We start from the raw sequence: 25,633 nt of genomic DNA on the forward strand, positions 1-25,633 counted from the left end.
GGTGAAGAGTTCATCCTAGGAGTACAACCTACAATGTAGTATTGGGCATCATTGGTCTGGTGGAGGGCAGTGTGTTGATAACCCAAAGTAGCCTTAGACGAGCTATCTTGAAGTGATGAAGAGGAGCTGAAGATTGGGTGAAGTTTGGTGCCGAAGTGCAGTACCTTGATGGACAAAAGTGATTGCTAGTGTGGCAGTTTGGAGCTTGGGAATTAGGCCTTCCCAGAGAGCAGACTGGATTAGCCTGTGTACATGCTACAGAAGTGACTTGCAACAGTGTTAGGTGGCAGCCCTTCAGGAATCTCGATGTGTTGTCCTTTGAAGGACTAAGGGGCAGCGAGTGAGCAGTACGAAAGTGAAGGACCGACAGGACAAGATATGACATAGAGTCTGCACAACATGTTTGTGATTGTATCTTGTATACCATAGACTATTGTAATATTCAGATTTGGTTTAATATAACGAAGATTGGGGTTGTACATTATTGTACAATATTTGTTAAAAACTGTATATACTTGTGCATATGTGATTTACTGCTTGATATTTTCGCTGTGCAAAGTAGTTATTGTTGAGATTCTTGGTTTGGTAGCGTCAGAGCTTTTAAGATTCTAACCTAGACCCAAGATCGTGGAAATTCAACACCCTGGAAATAGAGGTTTGTGATGATGTTCATTCCCCTAGTCTTGATGAAAAACAACTTTCCCCTATGAAGAACTAGGAATCATGATTTTTCCCCGAATACAATGATGAGTCCATTTCCTGTTTTCCCAATGACCCAAATAATATCATCCTAAATATGTTCGAGACATTCAATCCTTCTTACCTAGAGGGTGATAGGCCTGAGATAGTTCTTTATCAAAGATTCATCTCTATCTCCTGGTTAGAAGACCAAATTCAATCTTCTCGGTTGATGTCTTTCCCTTCTTCTATGGTTCCTTTCTATATAATATGGGTCTCTTGTTTTCCCACCTCCCGCCCCCATAACTCCTCGCATAATTATTCCCATTTATATGGTTGAGTCCATTACGAAAATAATCATGGAGGCATGCATTCTTGTATTGATCAATTGACATGTTGGTTGCATTGGGTCTATGATTATACCTAACACTTGACATTGTATCATATTTCTGGTAGAGTAGGGTGCATCGCATGTTGATTTTGCATTAGAACTAACATCATATGATATTTCTCATGGTAGATTAGATGCATCTAAATTAAAATTTGCATATTTTATTTTTTTTCTTGATTTTATGGCGTGACATATAGCATGTGCGATCATGAGACGTTGCGAAATCATGCTGCCCCGTGTTTTTCTATATATTATATGTGCAGGTGACAGGTCTACAGTAACCAAGAGACTCTTGGTGTTCTTGTGACCTCCCGTTCGAGTAGCTCCGCCCACTTCTTTGAGAGATCATGTCCCAGTTGGAGCCAGATGTTACCCACCATTTTGTGGGTGATATCCCCAGGAGAAGTTTTTTTTATCCAAGATGTTCCTTAGCTGGTAGCCAACAGCCCCTTGTAGCCACCAGCTAGCTCATTGCGCCATTTCTTCGCCACCTGAGCCAGCCATGTGGTGCCTCGCCCATCTGCCATGATAGATGTTTGAAGGTGGGCCTCCCGAACCTAAAGGTATGCCTTGTCATTTGGTAATTGAGTTTTGTAGTTTGCTTATCATGGACACTTCTGGGAATAGATTAATGAGGGGATTCAACGGAAGAATGGCCTAGGTCTGTGCCCTTGTCCCCTTGCCCCCTTTTGGATATTAACCTTGCATCTTAGTCCCGTGGGATCTCTTTTACTAACCATTTGGCTTTAGGGATGGTAATTCATGGAAATCCTTCATTTCGGTTGCGTGGTCCCGCTCCCTTATCTGCTTATATTACCCTCTTTCCTCTCATTATTACCTCATTCATCATTTCTCCCACCTGGGTCCACATTCCTCCAATCGGTCCACATATGGTTAGCTTGCCCCTTCCCCTTGCCCACACCTTGGGTCATGGCCTGGAATGAAGCCTGGAGGTTGATGTAGCTAAAAAGAAAGATAAAAGCATATTTGGCCACATTCAACAAGAAAATGTACCACAAAATGTAAAAGATGGTAGGGACAAACACATTTAGCACGTGGGTGAAAGCCAATACCTGAGCTCTACCCCATCCTCATGGCCATCACCCTGGTTCCTACAGGTTCTATGAACCTCCTTCATCATATAGGAACACATGATTGTCCCAACCCCTGGTGGGCAATGAACCACTCTACCTTTAAAGGGGGTATTCACTGCTATATCTTATACATCACGCTCTTACCCCTTGAGCCCCGAGCAGTTAATCAAAGAAAATCATAAAAATGTAAAAGGAATATAAAGAAAGGTGGAAAATTCAAGGCCGGGGCACCCCGTATACCACGATTGCTCCCTCCTATACATTATAAACCCAAGTATGGGCTTCCCTCTTATTAGCTACCCTTATACCCCAGCATGTGACCAGGATGTACCTACTTCATTCACCTATCTGTCACATGCCATAACCTTTTGAAGGATGTACCTTGAATATATTATCCTCTTTAGAAGTAGAAACCACCTAATAGGATTTTTGGTTAACTCCATTTGGAGTTTAGGAGACATTGGCATATCCCGAAGGCCATTATGGAAGGGCGGGCCATTATGAAGTCCCCACTTGTGGTCCATGATTGGTAAGCTCATTTACTTGATTTCTCTAATGACTTGTTGTATTGGAAGGCTAGGGGATGCATTGGATCTTATGCAGGATTGCAGATGGTCTCCATCTTGGGTTTGGTCTCCCTATACGGGGCTGTAATCCTCCAGAGGGCTACATTGGCACGTGTAGGGTGTGTGTTGAGAGCCATGGGCCTTCGCAACAACATATAACACTCTATGGATCCCCACAGTGTAATGACCCACCTACAATTTAGCATGCATACGAGACATGCATATGATAGCTACATATGCATGTATCACATATGCTGCATTAGTATATATGCAAACCATTTATAAAAGTCCAATGAATGAATTATTGACATACGAGGTAAATACCTAAACATGCCAGAATCAAATAAATATATATACTTACGGAAAACTTGTTATACCACCACCATAAAATAACTAATACATTATTCCAAATATACTAATACAAAAGAATTTAATTAAATAAAAGAAATTATATATATAAACACTTATTAGAGTTAAAAGTTAAATGAGAATTATTTTGTTATAAAAGAAATAATTTTAAATTAAAGATCAAACATTAAAACAAAACTAAAATAATATTAACTAAACTCAATAGAAGGGACTACGTAAATTAATAAAATGGTGAGTGTCAAATTGAAACGTGACTATCCACCTTAAATCACTATGAGTAGCCACGCAAAGGGATAGGGGGCAAGAATCCCCACCTCACAGCCACGATGCTGGAGGCTGAATAAATGGTGGCTCTCAACATTAAAAGGGAAGGGGGTGCGACAAAGAAGGGGCTAGGATGTTGGCTTGGAGAACGTAGTGCAGGAAGGAAGAAATTATAGTGAAGAACAAACTACAGTTAGAACAACCTTAATTGTCCTTGAAGCTTTTGGGCAAGGGGGCCAAATTACTTCAAATTTGAAGTATTTTGTAGCTGGGTACCGAGATTTTGCACAGTTTGGCAGGGAGGTGTTGGCCTTTTGGTAACAAGAGCAAATTTGGAGCGTCGACAACTGGATTGAATTCAACAGCAAAAATAAATTCCATGTATTCTTCTGCAAATTTAAATTTTTAATTTTGATTCCTATTTGGTTAAAATTCGCACAGTCTGGGATCTATATTCTGGTTAATGATAAATTTAGGGCAAAATTATAAATTCTGGCATATTTATTAAGATAGGTTTTATATTCTAGTAACAATAATTGTCTCAGTAAATTACAAAGATTTGCCATATTTTATGTAATTTAGGGTATTACATACAACCATTTAGAGATTGCTCGTGGTTCACTTATTGGACGAGGAAGATGCACCTGATCCATCATGCCTAGCTGGCCCTACATTTGCACCATAGACTTGGCAGACGATCCAGGACTTGCACGATGATGTGACATCACCTACACCATCATCCTAGCCCTTGCAGGCAATCTATGGGCGTCTTCAATTTGTTTGGAGACCCATGAGGATACTCGTGTGCCCCTACATGTCATTTGGAGCACCACAGGTTATTACAAGTGTCCAACCCCTTGTCCACTGCTTTTGAGGGTCCTACTCTTCATTATGGCACCCATGGACCTCATTAGGCTTGTTAGAGGGCCTTACAACATGCATAGATTATTATCTGACCTCTTGAGAGGCTTATTCTTTCATTTATGAGTTAGTTTGGTGGGCTTGTCACCAAAAGTTGGATTATTAGAACATTATTTTATTTTTGGGGCTCATGTAGGCCAAGGAGGCTAATTCAAACTCCTCATTAATATATAAATACAAGTGAGATGAGTTCATTATCTCATCATCACTTTGGATTGGATTTTTTATCTCTCTTGAGAATTTCACATTTTTTCTAGAGGATGAATTGGAGCTTTATGGATGAATTTTGATTTGTGGATATTGGTCTATCTTGTCTTGGAGCTTCTCTTTTGTCAATTGTGGATGGTTGGATATATTCTGTTACATGTAAGTACATGCTTTTAATGTTATTCTTGTTTTACTTTGTCATATACATTTGATTGGGATTTTCGCTATTTTTAGGGCTAATTGCTGCATGCATTTACTGCTTTAAATTGTGGAATTTTGTCTCTATTATAGCATCTTTCACTGTATGGGCCGTGTAATGTGAATGAAGTCTCCTAGGGGTAACATCAACGAATTGACCTTGATAAGCCATCTCCTTTGCACATTGAAGTAAAAAGCTGCAAGATTGCTTTTCTTTGACCTAGAAGGCTAGCGAAGTGGTCTTGAGGCTCCCTTGACTAGGAATCAAAGATCCTCACTCATATTCAACATAGACTCCATTCTCCCAAGACTAAGGCATTGATCTACCAAGAAGTGGTCACCTAAAATGATATCTTTTCACCTTTTCCCAGGTCTAGCTAAGTTGGGTCACCCAGGGCATCATTTTTTTGGCAAACTCCCCATCCAAAAAGTTTGATCTCTTAGGGTCTCCTATGCTGGTGTTTCCTCAAGACCTCCTCCAAATTTGAGGCCATTCCGACGGTGGAGTTGTGAGAAAAACCAAGCCCTAGATTCGGGATCAAACTTTTCCCTAGCATCCCTAAAGGCTAGTACCTTATTGGATTGATTCAAACCTTTAAGTGGATATTCTTTCTTTGATCCATTTCCATACCTTGTCCACGTTAGGGACATCATTGTTTGCCATACTCTTCTCCCCTACCCTAGACTAGGTCCACTTGGTTCTGTGTGGTCCCGTTGCTTTGAAAAGACAATTCTTCAAGAACCATCTGGGATACCAATTTCAATAAGGATTTTACGGATTGGGAAATTCCTTCACAAGTCGTATCCCATAAACCTAACCCTCAAATCCTCCCTTCCTTTCCCGAGAAGACATTGTACCTTGATTAGAAAGCAAGCAAGTTCTATATTTCTAACTCTTCTGGGAAAGGAATATTTGGGTCACTCCACATCCTTTAATTGACTTATCTTTCATCGGTGACTCCATAATATAGGGAGTCTCCTCCCATTAGTGAAAGTCCGTAAATAGAAGGGAGCCTTAGCTGAGGTGATAGTGGCTAAGTCTCCATTTGTTGCCCTTGGTCTAGCGTTTGCCCTTTAGAGATCCCCCTTAGGTCCCCTACTAGTTTGACCGGTAATAGGTTGCACTCATGCTTTAATGCTTTACCACTTGAAATGCAGATATATGTAGTAACAAGGGCCATGTAACAAAAGCCAGAATTATATTCTCAATGTCTTGGAAATTAGCATTCTTACATTCCTATAAATTCTTAAATGCTTTCTCTCCATTGTAGAATCCTTTTCTAGCCTTATAGTAGGTATCATAAATTACAATGAGGCAAACTTTGAGTTTTGATACTTTCCTCAGAATATCTTGGCAGCAGGTAATGTACATCCCTGTATTCTGATATTGCTGGTATTAAGTCGATGGTTGATCTGATTTTGCATGTTTTTAATTAGCTTGGAAGCATCATTAACCTTGATTTTTTTTTTATAAAGAACGCTGTGGTTCACGGACACTAGGTGGCCATTACATCCACGGGAAAATCTGGGCAAATCAACTCCGAAGGGAATCTTTTAAAGCCCGTCGGCTAGACTAGCAAGGCCTAACCCCAAGGGCATCGAGGAGAATTGACCCTGTGACTTCCCGATTGGCGAGGCACTTAACAACGGGGACTCGACCAGTTGAGCTAACCCTTGGGGCTTAACTTTGGATGTTTTACCTTTAATGTGGCATTCAATAGTTATCTACAACTATGACTACCACTATCTTATGGATGAGTATTGAAGAAAATATTTTTAACCACATTTTGTTTCATTGTCTTTCAGAAAAAGTCAAGTCAAATGCTTGAACTTTACTAACCCTTTGCCTTGGTAATGGTACAAGTTTTACTTATTGTTGATTTTCTGTAAGAGAAACTGATCATCTAATCTGATAATTACTTTCCAATGATTGTTTGATCAAGTTAACTTATGTCACATGTATCATTAAACAATTATACATAGAAAATCTCAACAATAATTCAATTATAACAGTAGGATCATAAAGAGACAGCCAAGCAACTAAGAGATAACAAATTTACCGGGGGAAAACCCAACCTTGGGAAAAACCTAGCAAACTTTAATGTGGCATTCAATAGTTATCTACAACTATGACTACCACTATCTTCTGGATGAGTATTGAAGAAAATATTTTTAACCACATTTTGTTTCATTGTCTTTCAGAAAAAGTCAAGTCAAATGCTTGAACTTTACTGTACAAGTTTTGCTTATTGTTGATTTTCTGTAAGAGAAACTGATCATCTAATCTGATAATTACTTTCCAATGATTGTTTGATCAAGTTAACTTATGTCACATGTATCATTAAGCAATTATAAATAGAAAATCTCAACAATAATTCAATTATAACAGTAGGATCATAAAGAGACAGCCAAGAAACAAAGAGACGACAAATTTACCGTGGGAAAACCCAACCTTGGGAAAAACCCAGCAAACTTTTCTTCTAAGGAGAATTCAACTTTCAGCAAAAATTTACAATAGATATTGTCTAGAAATCTGTGCCAATTCTCAATCCCAACTGCCAGTCAAACCTGTTCAAGATTATACCAAACTGTTACTGCTTCAAAACAGAGTCAATGCTGGTCAATACTGGTCAATGTTGGTCTACAGACAGAATTTTGGTCAACAGAAAGGTTTGGACCTGCAGTCAAGGTCCTGAGGTCAACTTAGCCTGAGGTCAACCTACTGAGGTAAAATCCGAGCTGCATTTAATTTGGTCAATGGTCAAACTTCACAGAAATCAAACTTTGGTCAACTCAGTCAACTTTGGTCTTCTCTCTCTTTGTCCACATGTGTGACTGCTTCAGATAAGATCTTTTATGTTGATTGGGTTGAATGATCGAATTGGATGTCATCTTTGTGTATTTGTAGTGGTCAAATGGGTGCCCCTTTTTGACGAAGGGTCACCTCCAATGGTGGGGCCGACTTAGGCTTCTTGGAGCCTACGTAAAACAATATAAAATTTGATTTTTTTTTTTTTATTTTATTTTAATTTTATAATTTCTTTTTGCTCATTTGGAAGGCTCCTTGGCATGCAGGAGTACCTCCCGATGCTACAAAAGTCAACACTTTTGTAGAGCAATGGTTTTGAAAGTCTTCCTGCATGCCAAGGTTTTGAAAGTCTTTTGAAACCTCCTTGACTTTCTTTGTGTTTTAACTTTTAACCTTCCTCTTGATGACAAATGAATCTGTTATTTATACGGCAGTCGGGTATCCCGACTTGACTACAAGTAGTTAGTAGATGTTGACCATGTACATCGCACTGGATATTACTATACACATATTTGGTTTAGAAACAATTATTGGGAGTGCAAAAGGGCATTTATTTTCCTTTTAAGTTTTAAGGGCATGATATGTGTTTAGTTTCTTTCTATTGGTTCAGGAGTATGTTTGTGATTTTTAGGCAGGAAGAATATTTTATGTTTCCCATTTTTTTCCACATTTAAAGGCTCTATGAATTTATCCCCTGAAGTATTGGTTTGTTCTGCAGGTAAAAACGTTAAATCTATGGCAACAAAGTCTGCGGGTTGCCCTTTCTGTCACATCCAACTACCATTTTCAGAAATTGAATGGTATTCTCCTTTTTACAATGTTATCTGTTCTGTTACCTGACTATTTTCCTTCTGAACATTTAGTTGAGAAACTGTCAAGCACTAGTTATAATTTTTGACTAGAGTTATACAAATTTTTATTTTGTATTTCTCTCCTGCATTCATTTGAACATGCATTTCCACACTATCTTATCTTCATTGATTCATTATGAAAGTGCATATTTTTAGAGGAAGGAACTAATAATGAATGCCGGTGCAGGCATGTGAATAATCACCTTGATGAGGAGGAATTTTCAAGGGATAGTGAACTTGCTCTGCAGTTGGCATCTCCTACCGAAGCAAACTCTTTGGCCACACCAAACTCTGATGTGGTATATAATAGATTTTCTATAGGGATCAATACATCGAATACAAAATCTGGTTTTGTCAGTCTTAGAAGAGTTTTCATCCATGTCTTCTGGCTTTTTGAACGTTCCAATCACACATGTTGCTACCTTGTTAATCTTTCTCCCACTTTAAGTTTAATGGTCCTAGCATTTCAGTTTCCTCATTTAAGCTCAAATTCCTTCCATTCCACCTTCCTTCAATTCTTCAGCACATTATTGATGTGTCATGTACAGGATGCAGTTCATTTTGATAATTTTGGCATTGACGTCAACAAGTGGATGCTTTGTTTGAATTTCCTATTCTCTAACTCAACTGGTTCCTTCATGTCTCACTACAGCCAGTCTGTCTATTCTTTCCCTTGCTTTTTGCAGGCCTCTTTATAGTTGTTGTCTCTCCATTCCATCTTTATTCTCTTTTCATCATCATCCACCTCTCATAGATTCAGCAGGCAATCATTGTATTTGGTGGTATCAATATTAAACATCATCTTAGCTAGTGTTAGATATCCATCATATCTCTTATGGTTGTTGGCTGTTACTTGCCTCGTTACTTAAGAAGTTCATAAAAAAATTGTTGAACTTGCTTAGTTTCAGTGTCATCGACTCCCATTTGCCCTGCTCCCCAACCCTTGCAATTGTGGTAATCCTCCCCTGTTCTTGCTATATATATATATATATATATATCAATGTTGCAAACATTGCGATCAGGATTAAATTGGCGAGGGTCCGAAATTGGAAAAAATCGGCAAATACAAAAAAAGCATTTTTTTTTTCAAAATTTTTAATATCTAAAGCATCCCCCACATAAAATAAATGCATTGACACAAAAAAATGAAAAAAGAACTAGTATATAAGATGTGTAATATCATGTCTAGAGCTACATCACACATAACAATGAACTATGTCCTGAATTTTAAGTCCCGAGTCCCAACTCAGCCTCAAATATCAACCAAAAATATAATAATGTATCTCATATCACGAGTCATAACATCATATACAATGAAATGAACCAAATAACTAATACTATTGATTTCCTCTACCCCTGTTGTGAGAAAATGTAACAACTTTCCATTTAGATGAAGAAGGCGTTGGGGCCGACAGTGGACTTTTCTGTGCTCTAGAAGCCGAAGACCTAGGAGCTATAGGAGGTAGACCACGTCCTCTACTGGTGACAGGGGTAGGTGGTGTCACCTTCTCTTGTTGCTCCTACTCCTCCACCCCCTCCAATACCTCCTGCTCTAACCAATCAGGGGCCGACTCCATGATAGGTCTCTCGGCCTCAACCCTCCATGTAGCAGTGGTGTCAATCCCACCCAATGAGATGGCCTCCACATCAGGTGTCCTCTCAAGTTGCCTCACCCAGAATCGAAGATTGTAGTAGACGTAGACCATGTCATTAAGTCGCTGAGACTCCAACCTGTACAAGGGTCATAAATTAATAAACTATAAATAATAAATTAATAATTATATAAAATTATTATTTAATGAATTCAAAAAATAATTGGAATATTTTTAACTTGTTGCGTTTCTTGTTGTGTATTTTTTCAAATACACTCGAGTTGCGTTCGCATCTGAAGGAGATACATGTTTGGCTGAGCACTTGAATGGAAAGCCTTTAGAGATTGGGTACTTTGCCACCATAACTTCTCCACCATGCATCTACAACAAATAAGATAAACATAAGAAAAAAATTGAAATTTGAAAGTTGAAGCAAACTATGAAGAGACAATGAAATTTGAAATAGCTTCTCCACCATGCATCTACAACAAATAAGATAAACATAAGAAAAACTTGAAATTTGAAAGTTGAAGCAAAGTGTGAAGAGACAATGAAATTTGAAACAAACTAAAGCTTACTTGGATTTATGTCTTCATATCCACAATAACTGTGTCAAAGCTAAATATGCCACCTGCCATCCTGTGTATCTCCATTTCTTTGAAGATTTTTGCACGTCCTGCTGGAGATGGCACCATCTTCTGAACAGAAGTAAAGAATCCATCCATGACCTCAACATCAAATAAAAAACCACAAGAGTAAGAAAATGTGGGGTTCAGGTAAATTCTTGCAGCATGAATGGGATGATGGAGTGTATTGTTCCATCGCTCTTCAATCACTTCCCATATGAGTTGTTTTTCAAACCCCTCATCCCCCTTATTATCATAGTAGTTGCGAATGGATTCTTTGGCCCTATCCACAACCTCATACAAATAGTCCATTGCGGGCTTGTCTCCATCAACTAATCGAAGAAATTTTACCAAAGGTTCAGTGCGCACCTCTTGCACTCCGCCTAGAAGCTTTCCTGGTTTGAAACTAGCTTGCATATGGCCTATCCCTATGGTGTGCAGCTATATGAAAAAGCACGCCACTCCTCTGAAAGGAACATTTTCTTCACATTCCACATAGAATTCAGGAGGGATTGAAGAGATATGAAACTAGTGGCAAACCGTGTAATGGCAGGGCGCACCAATTCCTTGTTGTTGGTGAATGTGATCATCAATTGAAGCACAAATACATGATTATATATAAATTTTGTAATTCTTTTTGATGATTCAATAATATCTTTGACAAAAGGAATTTTTTATATGTCCTCAAACATCAAATCAATGCAGTGTGCAACACAAGGTGTCCAAAATAAGTTAGGATGCTTCTCCATAAGCGTCTTGCCAACAACAACATAATTTGCAACATTGTCTGTTATGACTTGGACAACATGTTGTGACCTACCTCCTGAATGAACACGTCCAACAAATCACATAATAACCGTTCTTTGATATGTGCAGATGCATCAACAGAGTTCATAAACATTGCCCCCTTGGAACAATTAACCAAGAAGTTAATAAGGCTTCTACCCTTTTGATCAGTCCAACCATTTGACATCACAATGCATCTTGTGTGTGCCCATGAGCCCCTAAACTCCTCCAATCTCTTAGTGCAGTCAACCTTTTCATTATGAAGAATGCGCCCTCTAAAGTCATCATATGAAGGGGCTTTGTACCCTGGGCCAACAATAGCAATAACATCAATCACGGGCTGGAAAAATGGATTGTTCCTGGCAATGCTGAAAGGAATATCACTCCAAAGAAGACACTTGCCCAACAACTTGTCAGCTTCTTCCTTCTCCCTTTTTTTAAGAGTTGACGTGATAGATGGTTGTGCACTAGGTGTGGTTCTAGGAACAAAAAATGATGAGACAACTATGGAGTTGAGTGTAGATGCTGATGTTGAAGAAGAACCAGTACCAATCTCACGGTCACCTCCCAATCCTACCACTCAACCCCTTGCCATTTGACTCTTCAGAGATGCCTTAAACAATTTGGTTGTCTCTATTTCTTCCAATGATTTGAGGGCTCTACGGATGATTTCTGGATTTGTATTTGTGCTAAGGCCTACTTCATGTCCAAGAATTTGTGAAGGTAGAACTTCAATCTGTGTACCCCCCTGTCATATGATGCCCACATAACTTGCAAGTCAAATTTGATCTGTCAAACCTTCCATCAGGTTCACCAAATTCCCACAGAGGGTCCAATTTCCTTGGCTGGCATGTTTATAACTTTGTTGAATCTTGAGTTATAATGTAAGATTGAAATTTGAAGTTTGAACCTAGGGCACTGTTGTCACACAGAGTGTCTAAGCACCGCGACAACGCTCAGATTGGGGGCCGTCACCCTGATCCTTGATCTCTCCGTTTAAGCCCTCTCCCTATAGCAGGTTAAGGGGGGTAGACCCCATGGGATAAAAGAGAACCAGTTGGGAATCAACTAGCTCGGGAGACACAATGAAATAATCGAATACTTGATTAAGGCTTAGCAAAAAATTGAAATTTGATTAGATTTTGAATGATTAATACCAGTGCCTTATGGATTTAATTATCTCGCTAGATAAAATGAAAACCATGTAATTGATTAGCTGCTGCTGCTTAGGAAACAGAGATATAAAAAAGACTCTTTAACAATTGCTTGAAAATATTTGCGGAATATCTAACATGTAACAAGCCTTAAATGATCCAAGCAATGACGATTGATTTCACTAGATGCACAATGTCTTAGCAATTAAATTTCAAGATATATAGATCCCTTAATCAAACATGAAAATTAACAATTCACCGATTTTGATCCCAGAACTAAAAGACGTATGCTTAGAGAACCAAATCCAGGAAAATTTCACCACCTTCAATAGTTAATTTTCAAATATAAGAGTTCAAGCACATTTAACTATGACGAATACCACAAAAATTCTCTCTTAGATTTTTTTACTTTAGCACAAAAAAAGCTTTAAATTCACAAATTTAGAAAATCTTTTTCTTAATATGCTAAGCAAGACTTAATGTGGTAAATGAAAATCAGAGAATACTTAATTAAAATTTTTATGGGCAATGAGCCACATAAAAATGAAAGTTTAAGCTTTTGGTTTAATTTATTTGTAATTTCAAAGTCACAAAATTAAAATTTTTATAATTTTTATAATTTTTTTTTTGTTTGTTAACCCCAAAGTCTTTCTTTATTGCACATGAAAAACGATTACAAGAGAGCTTTCACTTAGCATACTACTCCCAGATCGAATGATCTCAACTAAAAACTGACCTCCTATTTAAAGACAAATCCTCCAACAGCTAGTTCGAGTGATCCTTGTCAAAGTGATCTCGACCATTGATGAGGATCAAAATTTCTTTTAATCTCATTTGTCGAAATTTTAAATTATTGAGGAAATTCGAAATTAGCAATTAAATGCATTTTAATTAATTCAAAAATTAAATTTTTGAATTAATTTCCTCAAAATTTTGACTTCGACTTAACCCTAGGGACCAAGGGCATAAAATTTTAGCAAAATAATCAATTAACCTTGGTCCCTGGACTTTTAAAATTTAATTTTTTAAAGGACCTTTGAATTTAGCCTTTGGAAAATTTAAAATTACCTGGGACCTAGGACTTATGAGGGGATAAATTATTTTTCTAACCCTCAAGACATTTTACATCTCAAGGGGGAAAACCCATTTGATATAGACCCTCATAGACTACCTAATTCTGCGACACAAATATAATCTAGCAGATCAAGCAATTTGTAATAAAATAACCTAACCAAATAGTTAGGATTACTCCCAAATCACTTTTACATAGACTCGATCTAGCACACTAAGACTCCCTTAACATTCTGGTGACAAAATTCATTCCGGCTTTGGGGTAAGGCTGAAGGAAAACTCTGCCAATCATGGATCGGTGAGACAAAAAAGCTTTTGGAATGTAGATCATCACCAGAAAATTAGGTTTACCTAGGCGATTACATATATGACACGGATCTGTTGAGATTATTTACAATTTACACATGCAGACTGGGTTTACAATATGACATGATCAGGCTGATGATGATAGTTGAACGGCACGGACATGTTGATCAAGCACTATCCCTTTTGCGAAAAAATGGGGGTGTACTGCTATGGGTCGTTGACATGTAGCGGTCAACAGGCACAAGAAGAATTGCAAGTTAAACAAATGAAATTAAAATTTACATACAACATTTTGAGTTTTTGACAAAAAAACCCATAACTCAATGCAATAATAATGGAAAAAAAATATTCAAACCCAAGCAAAAATCATGGAAAAAAACTTGGGCGCAAGAAGAAATTAAACAAATAAAACTAACAATCAATATTTTGCATTTTTGACCCAAAAAACCCTCTCCACTAAATGCAACAAAAATGACAAAAAAAACACACTCAAATCCGAGCAAAAATCATGGAAAAAATATGGGTAATAGAAACCCAAGGAAAAACAAGAAAAAAACAAAAAAAATAGGGCCAAATTTGATGCCCATATATGAAAACCAGGCCTTGTTGCAGAAACTTGGTCCAAACTTGATTTTTTTTTTGCTTGGGACGCTAAATTCCTTCACTTTTCTCCTCTCTTACCCTTGTAGATGAGTTCTCCTCCTCCTTAGTTCTCACCTCTGCCCTCTGTCTGCTGCGCGACCCAATGATTTTTTCCCCTTCGGCTCGCGATTTTTTCGAAAAAATTGCAAATTTTTCAAATTGAAAATAATCACCAATTTTATCGGGCGATTAAATCGTCATCACAAAAAAATCACAATTTTATCGTGATGTTCGCAACTCTTATATATATATATATATATAGAGAGAGAGAGAGAGAGAGAGAGAGAGAGAGAGAGAGATGCACACATCAATCTAAATCCAAGTCATTAGACACCAAATATGAAAATTTTGCTCCTGGGTATAGAATTTAAAGGTGAATATGGCATATTGGCACTAAGCGTGACATATATTTGAAGCAAAATACATAAAGGCTCTAAATGGCCTCTAGATTCTAAAAAGCATCACTTTAGAACAAATAACTACAAATAATCAATATCATCCTCTATATTTGGTTCCTTATCATTAGTAGCTCCATCTTCTTACTCTACTAGCCTCTGCATCGTTCCTTTAGGTAGTGCCAGTGCTTGGTGCTACTAGTGGATCCAAGTCCATCTGCCTAGTTGTTTCTCAAGTCAACACCCTCCAACTTTGATGAAATTAGCCATTAGTGTGCTAAAATTGGGTAGAAAACTTACTATGTGTAATTAGTGGTTTTTGCTCTAGTGAAGGATACTTTTTTACTAAGTTCATGGTATATGAGTTTAACAGTAACACCACCAACAATGGGGTACATAGAAGGCTTGGTGTTCTTGCTTAAATGCCAATCCCATACCTTTGTATTGGAATCACTTGGGAGTGCAATTTTAGTGGGTGTGTGCAGTGGCCTAGGGTAATTCATTTCTTGCCCTTAGGGTTACATAAATACAAGATAAGTGAACTGATTCTTAACTTCATTTGTAGTACCTAGGGTAATTTCTTGTCCTTAGGGTTACACAATCACAAATTTCTTTGCAAAAATCAATGAGTTCATTGGAAGTGTATTCTCCTCCATTATCTGATCTAAGAGTCTTGATCGTCTTTCCTATCAATTTTTCTACCTCAACCTTGAATTCTTGAAACCTGCTAAAGACTTCATCTTTTGTCCTCATGAAATAGAGCCAAGTTTTTTGGGAGAAATCATCAATAAATGTCACATAATACAAGAAACCACTCAAGGAAGTTGTCATTGGTCCACATACATCTAAATGAATTAGTTCCAAGATTTCCTTGGATCTGTTGCCACTGCTTGGAAAGTATCCCTTGGCATTCTTGCCAAGTGCACAACCTTTGCAAACTCCTTCATGTTGTACTTGGAGTTTTGGAAGACCTACAACAACATTCCTTAATATTGACAAAGCCTTGTAATGAATGTGAGCAAATCTACAATGCCATAGTTCACATAAATTGGTGTCACTGTGTACTAATGCTTGAGCTCATTGCCAAAAGAGTTTGTACAAGCCTACTTCTTGAAGACCAATGGTTGAGAAATCAAGGGCAACTAGATTAGGGTGATTTCTCTTACTTTGATAACTGGTTGTGATGTTCTTTTACTTAACTTGATGTACTTGTATTTAATTTCTTCTTTCACTTGATTATTATTGTGTTCTTATCATCAAACAACTACCAAACTATGAAGATCAATGAGACAAGAGGACACAAAATATAGGCTGCTAGCTAGGGCCAAAACCTCTCCTCTTGAGAGGAAAACCCACAAGAATTCTTCTCTTCTTATAGAATCTTCAAAGATGAATTCCAAGACCTAAGACTCTTGTTAAATGCCCCTCCAAGACCAAGTCAACCTCTTCTTTGATGAACTTGGTTCTCACAAAGTCAACCCGAGTCAAACTTGCTTCAAAACTGCTGCAACTACTCCTTCGACCTCAATTTTGGACTTGTAACTTGTGATTGCAATTTTCCGCGTAACTGCAGAAACCCTAGCTTGCATGTTTGAGTGGAATATGGTAGATTTGGTCTTCTTCTTCCTTTGCTTAGGGAGTTTCTTCTTCTTTGATAACTCAACCTTCAAATCTGATTTCTTTTAGCCCAAACTTAAACCTTAATGATGATTGCATTATTCAGTTTTGCTGTAGCAGAAGGATGCCCTAGTTTCCTCGCACGTGTGAGAAGATGTAGCCTAAAAACAATCCTTTAACACTTAGCTTTTCCTTCTTATGGTTTTTCCTCTTTCTCACTGGCTGTTAGGCTTCTTTTCTTGGTGATTGAACTTGCTTCTTTCTTGGTTGAGTGTGTTCTTCAAATGAGGTCGATGACATACTTATATATAGGATTTCCTTGAAGCTCGAACAACCCTAATGAGGCCGACTTGTCTTCTAGCAGGCCGACTTGGTCTTGGAGGAGGACATTTGACTCTAAATAAATTCCTTTTATATGATACAACATGCCCAATAGGGTCTTTACATATGACAATGACTTCTTTGACTTCTTGACTTCATGACAAATCCCTAGAAGCACTCAATGGGTGCTTGACCTATAAATAAAATGACCTTGAGCATGAAACCCATGCTACAAAATAACAATAATATATATATACATATATATATCTATTTCTTTATATCAAATACATAAAATCAAGATTACATAAGTCATTATGAAGACCAAACCTAGTTACATATTTCAACACCAATTACTTTGACAAAATCTATGCTAGAGCCCTTCTTCCAAACAAGAACCTGTCCATCAACAAATGCAACTCTATATCCTTTGTCTTCCAAAGATGAAGTAGAGACTAAGTTCTTTTTCAAACCTAGAACATACAATACATCATTCAAATAAATATTTCCTCCTGTCTCCAACTAGAAGGATGTTGACCCAACACCTTTGACTTCATATTTTCCATCATCACCAAGCTCCACTTTTATTGTTGACTTCTCTTCCAATTTTGTTAGACTATCACGATTATTTGTCATATGTCTGGAGGCTCCACTGTCTACCAACCAGATATGGCTGTTACTTGTAATAGTACCTGCAAGAGCATAAAAGAAATCAAAATCTTCTTTATTTTCATTCTTGAATTTCTTTTGATTAGGATGCTCATCATCAATGGCTGTTGTAGAAGCATGTTGTTTGCCCTTTCTTTTCTTATCATCCTTCCTTTCAGTACATTGATTTTTATAATGACCAAACTTGTGGCAACGAAAGCATTGAATATTTGACAGATATTTATTTGATTGATCATGGTTGGGAGCAAGTCTCCTTCTGGAATTTCAGAGATTTGGCTTGATCCATGTCATTTGGAACATTCTAACCTAGTTTTATATTAATATCCATTAATATTTTATTTTTCCTAAGTTTAGAGTTAGGAACTCCATTAAAAATATTAATTATTTTAATATCTCTTTAACCGGGTAGAATCTGCTCAAACCATTTCTGGGTCTTGGAGATCTCATGTGCTTTAGCCTCTCCACCAATTTTCATGGCTAGAGTACATCCGATGCTACCCAAATCAACAAAATCCCTTCTAATCTTCAATCAATCCTAATAGTTTGATTTCAACTTAATCATCAATATTATCATTATTATTATTATTATTTTTAAAAAGAAATAGGTAGCATTTTCATTATATGAACTCTAAAGGGCCAGGTCCCATACAAAATTCAGTAGTATGTTCTTTGCAATATTCATCGTTTTACATTGAAATAGGACCTTCTTGCTACCAACTTTATTTACATAAAGACTTTGTCCATATCTATAGCTATATACTCTCCAAAGAACTCCACAGTATCCTATACTTCGACATAACATATAATAACATAAAAAAGAAATCTTTTAGCCACTACAGGGGTCGATTTCTTCTCCCGAAGGTTCATCCACTGTCGTTTCCAATTCTTCGGCATCATCCTCTCTAGTATCTAGAACCCGCTCAACAACAGTCGCATCAATGGGGGCCGAGGCTTCCCTGAACCTAAAAACTTCCTTTAGAACCTTGACAGTAGCAGTTTCCACTGTTATTTCGATGTTTTTCACTTTTTGCTGCACGCGCAACACATTGGTGCATAGGCCTTCCATTGTCTTCTGCAACAAATCCATATCTTTGCCCAGTCCTGACAATTGTGCGTAGAGAACTGCCATGTTTTCATTTCTTTCCTTTACAATTTCCTTAATGACTTGCTTACACGAGCTATCAACCAAGCTCTCGATGCCTCCCCCATTGCCATGACTTGACCCTGTGCCTCCTGACCTTCACTAGTGCCATTACTCGCAGAGGCTAGCTTTGCAGCAATCCGGCTTTGTATAATCACTATCCTTTGATTAATCGACCACAACCAACTGCAATATATAATAGCCTATTGAACCCCGACATTCTTCCCGGTCTTATCCTTCATAAATGGAAGACGATTAAGAGTCATGTCAATGCAGTTTCCTTCCACTTCCTCCACCGCCAGAAATAACCAAGGTCGATTAGCGATGGTACCACTCTTCATTACGGATGTAACTATATTGCAACTCCCTGTGAGTAACCAAGACCTCAACCCCCACTTGTCTTCGAACGTGAACCTCATACTAACGCTGCCACACCTGTGCCTTAACTCTTTACCTGCCATCCCAACTTCCAAAGCATTGCAAGGGACCATCGTGGGACTAACCATCTTCACTGCCGATTTAATACTCTGAAGACCCGTACCCCAACAGTCTAGTGCCGACTTGGAGCTACGATTCAGGGGATTTGACATGCTTTAACTTCTTGATTGATATTTAAACTACCTTGTTCCAGTGCCACCCAAGCATTGGCCTGAGCATCCGTCAGGTGATTGTTAGCCCTCAACACATGGTATAGTTCCACCTTTTCATTTTTTTTAATAAATATATATTCCTGACCATGATTGAGGAGGTTTCATCCTCGAGAAGGATCTCATTCTTGAGGAGCTTCACACATTTTTGTATAATCATCATAGAATCGCCAACTATAGTCAATATTTGATATTTTAATAAATATATATTCCTCACCATGATTGAGGAGGTTTCATCCTCGAGAAGGATCTCATTCTTGAGGAGCTTCACAGATTTTTGTATAATCATCATAGAATCGCCAACTATAGTCAATATTTTGATACCATTAGCCAAACTGATGTTCAGACCCTACCAAAGAGAAAGGGCTTCAGCTTGATTATTCGTCGCGATGCCAAGACCCCATGCAAACTTTATTTTTGTTTTTTCTTCGAGGTTAACAATTACCCCTCCCGCTCCAGCCTCCCCGGGGTTGCCTTTCGACGCTCCATCAAAATACAGTTGGCTCTTCCCAACTTTCCTTTGCCATTCAACAAATTCTTCCCCTTTCAGTCTGATACAGAAGGGCGAAGGAACATAAGACTTTGCAAGAGGAGCTTTGAGTTTGGAAGAGGATATCTCGAGCCGCTCTTTTTCAGTCTAGACAATTCCTTCAAGTCCGAAGCTTCGAAACCTCGGGAAGAAATAACCTCAAAGAGTAACGTCATTCCTTTGATCGTTGCAGTTTCAGAATTATGGCGCTTGTTCTGAAAAATAACCTGATTACAGCATAGCCATATCGACCAACACAAATATTTGGGAATTGCCATCCAACAACGCCTTAACAGAGAGTTTGGGGAATAGGGAGATTTATGTTTCCAATGAATAAACATCTTACTCTAGTCTTCCGCAATTTGGGAGGCAGAAGCCAAAGGCGCTAAAGCATAGTTCCATATTTCCACAACAAAGGGGAAATGGCAAAATAAATGCTTGATAGATTCCTCCACGTTACCACAAAGCACACATCGAGAGGGGCCGCTGATTTTCCTCTTATTTAAATTCTCTGTCGTAAGGATTTTCTCATGGACCAATTCCCTTAGGAAGGCCATCACCGTTCCAAATTTTACCCCATAATTTGGAAGGATGGGGGGAGGAGGGGTTCTTAATTAAGAGAGCATAGCCATCTTTAACAAAATATTTCTTTGTTTTACCTCCCATCTAGGCGCGACAGTCTAGTTTGCTTGTGATAATTGGAGCAAACCCTTTAAGGTTTTCAATAAAAAAGATGCCAATGCAAGAGGAGGTGATTGGGCAATTCCAGAGGAATCCACCCACACCACAAACCTTGATCATCCCAACAAGAGATATCCGCAAGGTGAGAGAACCCCTGCTCTGCCAGCCAAATTGAAAGAGCCGGGTCAAGGCCCGTCGAGCAATCAGATCCAAGAAGAATGCGTTTCCCATTCCTAGGAAGCCAGCCAAGATGGTTCAAAATGAGAGATGACGAGGCTTTGCACAGTCTCCAAATTTTTGATCCTTTCCTTTCCCATGATTCATCTTTCGGTCTGGTGAGACGATTTTTGTGAAAGTATTTCCTTATAAAGGCCTTTTTCCACCACTCATTGGAGTCCGAGAGGAGCCTCCAAACCAATTTAGCCCCCAGCGCCAGATTCATTAGTTCAGGATCCTTAATTGCTAATCCTCCCATGTTCTTAGGTTGCTTAACCAAATTTCAGTTAACAAGGTGGAATTTGTGATTGTTGCCCTTGCCTCCTTGCCATAAAAATTTTCGAATGAGCCTGCTTATTTGTTGATTAATGTAGAGTGGTGCTAAGAGACTAGCACCCAAATATAACGAAAGGGAAGATAGAACCGATTTGATGATGGTAACTCTCCTGGCCAAAGTGAGCCATCTAATTCCCCAGGAGTGCACCTTGTTCCTTATTTTTTGTAGAACATTCTCCCAATCTTACCCTGAAGCTTGCTTTAGGGAAATAGGAATCCCAAGATATTTGAAGGAAGTTTGATGAGCATCCATAGGGATGTACAACAAACGACTGATTGCCTTCATCGTTTCCACTTGGCAATTCCAGCGAATTAATTGACATTTCAGTTGTTGACCAATCCCCCATATAGAAGAAGAAACCAATCTACGATTTTTTTGAATCTTGAAGCAATCGCCAAGGAGGCTCCTCCAATCAGAAGAGAATCGTTGGCAAACTGAGAGTGGTTAATTCCTCTAACATTTCTTGCAATATTAAGACCAGAGAGAGAACCATCCGACCTCCCATCTTCAAGATTACAACTAAGGGCTTCTGCCATGATTATATAAACAAGTGGTGATAGAGGGTAGCCTTGTCGAAGACCTCTAGAGGCAGCGAAGAAGCGGGGTGGGCGACCATTAATCAATGGGGCGATCCAAGGGGAACCAATACATGCTTTAATTAGATGAATTCATTACTGAAGCCTAACTTTTGCATGACAAGGAAGAGAAAGGAGTGATTTACCCAGTCAAACACATTTGCCATATCCAGTTTGATGATCATTCCAGCTTCTCCCGCTTTTTTGTTTGAATGCATTGGTTCTTGCACCAAGATGATGTTATCGAGGATGTTCTGATGCTGCATAAACCCACCTTGATTCTCAGAGATAAAGGAAGGGAGTAGGGGTTTAATTCTATTGGCAATGATTTTCGTCAAAATTTTATAGGAAGAATTGCAAAGCGAGATAGGCCGAAATCTAGAGAAGGAGGTGGGATTGGCCTCTTTTGGAATCAGGGCGAGAAAGGATGAGTTAGTGCGTCCCCCCAACTCTTTTTGACTCTGCAATAGTTCAACATCTTAATGAGGTCTTTTCTGATGAAACCCCAAAAAATTCGATAAAAACTGATAGAGAATCCATTTGGACTTGGAGCCTTCTCAGGTTCCAAATTCCAAATAGCCCTTTAGACTTCTTCTTCTGAAATTTCACCATAGAGGAATAGATTGGAAGGCAGGGAGATAACATGGGGCAAAGCCTGGAGAAATTCGGGGGCGCTTTCTAAAGCGATGCTATCCTTGTTGAGAAGAGATTTAAAGTAGTTATAAGCCTCCAATTTGATTTTTGTTGTGGAGTTGACTGTCTGCCGTCCCTTGGCCTTTATCTCCCTGATTCTATTCCTGTTCTCTTGAGAAATTGCTTGTTTGTGGAAAAAGGAAGTATTAGAGTCCCCAATTTTCAACCAATGACTGCGAGATTTAAGCCTCCACAAATTTTCCTCTTGCCTACTAAGATTGAAAATCTGAGTGGAGAGATCTTTCTCCTTTTGAATGTGTGTTTCTTCAATGTGGGTTTTTTCCATCATATTATAATGCTCTTTTAATTCATGGATTGTCTCGACTCTCTTCTTTCTTTCCTTAGGGGTTGATAATTCTCTTTAAGCCATCTCAATTCTTTTTTAACATTTTTTAGCTTAGATTCCCAAACATAGTTGGGAGAGCCCTAGACATGGCAACTCCAGGCTCGCTTTACCATATTCCCAACCTCTTCAAATTGACACCAATTTGTATTGAATTTGAAGGGCAATGACCCAAGGTTTTCAGTCTTCTCCATTGAAATCATGATAGGGCAGTGATCTGAATCTCCCTGTGATTCGATAGACGAAGAGTAGTCCAGACCATTAAGAAGCCAATTGCTTTGCAGCATAAACCTATCCAGACGAGCAATGATATAATGGTCATCGGACCGTCTATTAGACCAAGTGTATTTCCTGTTCGTAGGCTTGTTATCAATTAGATCCCATCATTCCATTGTTTCCTCCACTCTGTCTCTAAATGGATTCCTGTTTGAAGACCACCCTCTTTTTTATAACATGTTTAGAACTGTGTTAAAATACCCTCCCATTATGCTATTGATGTGGTAGTTCCTTTCCTTTAGCACCTTGAATGAGTCCCAGAATTCAGCGTTGTCCCTGTAGAGAACTAGACCGTAGATATTTATGAAGGGAGTTCTTTCCCCTGTATCATTTTCCTCCAGAAGAGCCATAATCCAAGATTTTGTCTTAATTTCTTCAATCAGAGTAAAGTTTTTGTTCAACCAAAATATGCCAAGCCCTCCTGAAGCTCCCCTAGAGGACTTAGTTGACCACGAGCAATCTCTCTAGAACATGGGCTATTGGTAATGGAGTGGGGAAATGCTTTGATAAGTCTGAACCAAACACTGCTGATGGAGATTCTTGTTTTATTATATCTCTAACTGCTAGGATTTTAGCAGGGTTTCTTAGCCCCCTTATTTTCCGGGATATTACTTTCATTACTTGTGAGTGGAGGGGGAGTGACCACCATCCTTTCCTTCTTTGTTTACCTTTTTCCCTTTCAAAATCTCTAAGATGACTGGTTGATTCCCCAATTTTTTTATTTAGTTCTGCTTCTCTCTCTCTGAACCCTCTTGTTTGGGCTCCCTACTTTCTTTGTAGGGTCGGATTCTTGGCTACGTTTTATTATATCTCTAACTGCTAGGATTTTAGCAGGGTTTCTTAGCCCCCTTATTTTCCGGGATATTACTTTCATTACTTGTGAGTGGAGGGGGAGCGACCACCATCCTTTCCTTCTTTGTTTACCTTTTTCCCTTTCAAAATCTCTAAGATGATTGGTTGATTCCCCAATTTTTTTATTTAGTTCTGCTTCTCTCTCTCTGAACCCTCTTGTTTGGGCTCCCTACTTTCTTTGTAGGGTCGGATTCTTGGCTACAGCAATTGTCAGCCCAAGATAAATTTTGGGACAAATTTTGAGTGACAACACGTTGCAAGCCTTTGAGCAGGCTGCCCAGGGGAACGTCAATGACAGGAATAGTCTTCGGCGGAGTGACTTCACCTCTACCCTCTTTTAGACTACTTTCCGCTACTAGTTCTTCTTCTATTATTGAGGTATCCTCTACATTTGTTTGAGGGGGAGCCTCCATTTCTAGTTCCTTGTCACTTAACACTTTGAAGGATTCGAAGAGGATAGAGCAGTATTGTTGACCACAAGGCCTCGAGGTTTTGACATTGATTTTCCTTTCAGAGCCCTCTTAGGTTTTTGCCATTGCTCCTCTTGAGCGGTCGGAGCATCCATACTTTTATCATTCCCAACTTTGGCACTGTCTTTGGCAAAGTGGCCATAGTCATGACAGTGTTTGCATTTGAATGGAATTTGTTCATAATCCAAGACTTGTCTGTGCTTCTATTCTCCTAGGTTTAGATTAATTTCAGCTAGCAGACCCTTCTCCAAATATATCTCTACATAGATTTTGGCACACGCAAATTGGGAGCCTTTTGGTTCAGACTTATCAAATCATTTCCCCAGTCCATTACCAATAGCCCGAAGGCAATCGTTACTCCAACAAGAGATTGGGAGACGCGGAAGCTTGACCCAAACTGGAATAACAATAGCGATATCCTCATCAGGGTTAAAATCAAGGGACCATTTGTTCAAATACATCCCTCTGGAGCCAAAGAAATATGGCCCATTACGGAATACTACCTCCTTGTCCTCCTTGTTTTCAAATAAAAAGATTCTAGGTTTTCGCAGAAAGAGCAATCTCACCCTTCATCATGGGAGTCTAGGTTTTCTTAATCCAGGTTTCCATCGATCTAGGTGAGGGCCACATACTCGTGAATTTTCCAATTAACGCTCTCTCCACATAAGAAAGGGAGGTGCGGCGCGCTCCATTCGGCAGAGAGACGTTTTTCACCTCATCATTTCGCTTGACAAATTTGGAAGCAATGACAGAAGGCCGCGCGCGCTTTGGGAGGGAGGCCACCAGAGACTGGAAGGCAACATCGACAGAGGGGTCCAGAGGGGGACGGGGCGGGCACCGGGGCACCCCCTCCACAACGTCCATTGGGGGAGCTAGCAAGATTCAGTTCAGATCAGAGACACTTGCTGAAATCACCAGAGCAAAAAACCTTCTGATAAAATTCTTATATTATCATTATTATTATTATTATGATACTATTATATTATTATTAAAAAGGAATTCAAGTTACTCAATCATGGCTCTCAATAATGTTCTTTTACACTCATTATTGTCATGACACATTCCTCTTATACTCTTTAAAATTCTCTTACACATTAAAGCACGTCATAAAAGATTCTCTTACTCTCTTACACTCAATAAAAGCATGTCATAAAAGATTCCTCTTATGCCGTCTTTAATGCTTATGTTACACTCTCTCTTAAAAGTGTAAGTTACAAAGGCATGCGTACCTCCTTAATGGATGGGTTACATTTCCTAAATGGGCATGAGTTACACTCCTCTTGGCGTGCAGGTTACTCTGTTATGGCATTGATTTGTTTCTCCTCCTATATATATGTGTTTCATTTTTT

At 38.7% G+C, this 25,633-nt stretch overlaps 1 protein-coding gene across 1 annotated transcript in view; it reads left to right on the forward strand.

Annotated features, from left to right (window-relative positions):
• LOC149218242 (Peptidase C78, ubiquitin fold modifier-specific peptidase 1/ 2) overlaps positions 1-25,633 on the forward strand; it is a 207,325-nt gene that overhangs the window by 34,270 nt on the left and 147,422 nt on the right. Inside the window, exons 2-3 of the mRNA XM_089383863.1 lie at positions 8,216-8,297; positions 8,536-8,647. Of these exons, the coding sequence (XP_089239989.1) occupies positions 8,233-8,297; positions 8,536-8,647 (177 nt within the window). The 5' untranslated portion in view covers positions 8,216-8,232. The remainder of the gene's footprint in view (positions 1-8,215; positions 8,298-8,535; positions 8,648-25,633) is intronic.

The sequence above is a fragment of the Pinus tabuliformis genome, chromosome Q, assembly GCF_031772625.1.
Source record: "Pinus tabuliformis cultivar Carrire ecotype Pingquan chromosome Q, CPIR1, whole genome shotgun sequence".
NCBI lineage: Eukaryota > Viridiplantae > Streptophyta > Pinopsida > Pinales > Pinaceae > Pinus > Pinus tabuliformis.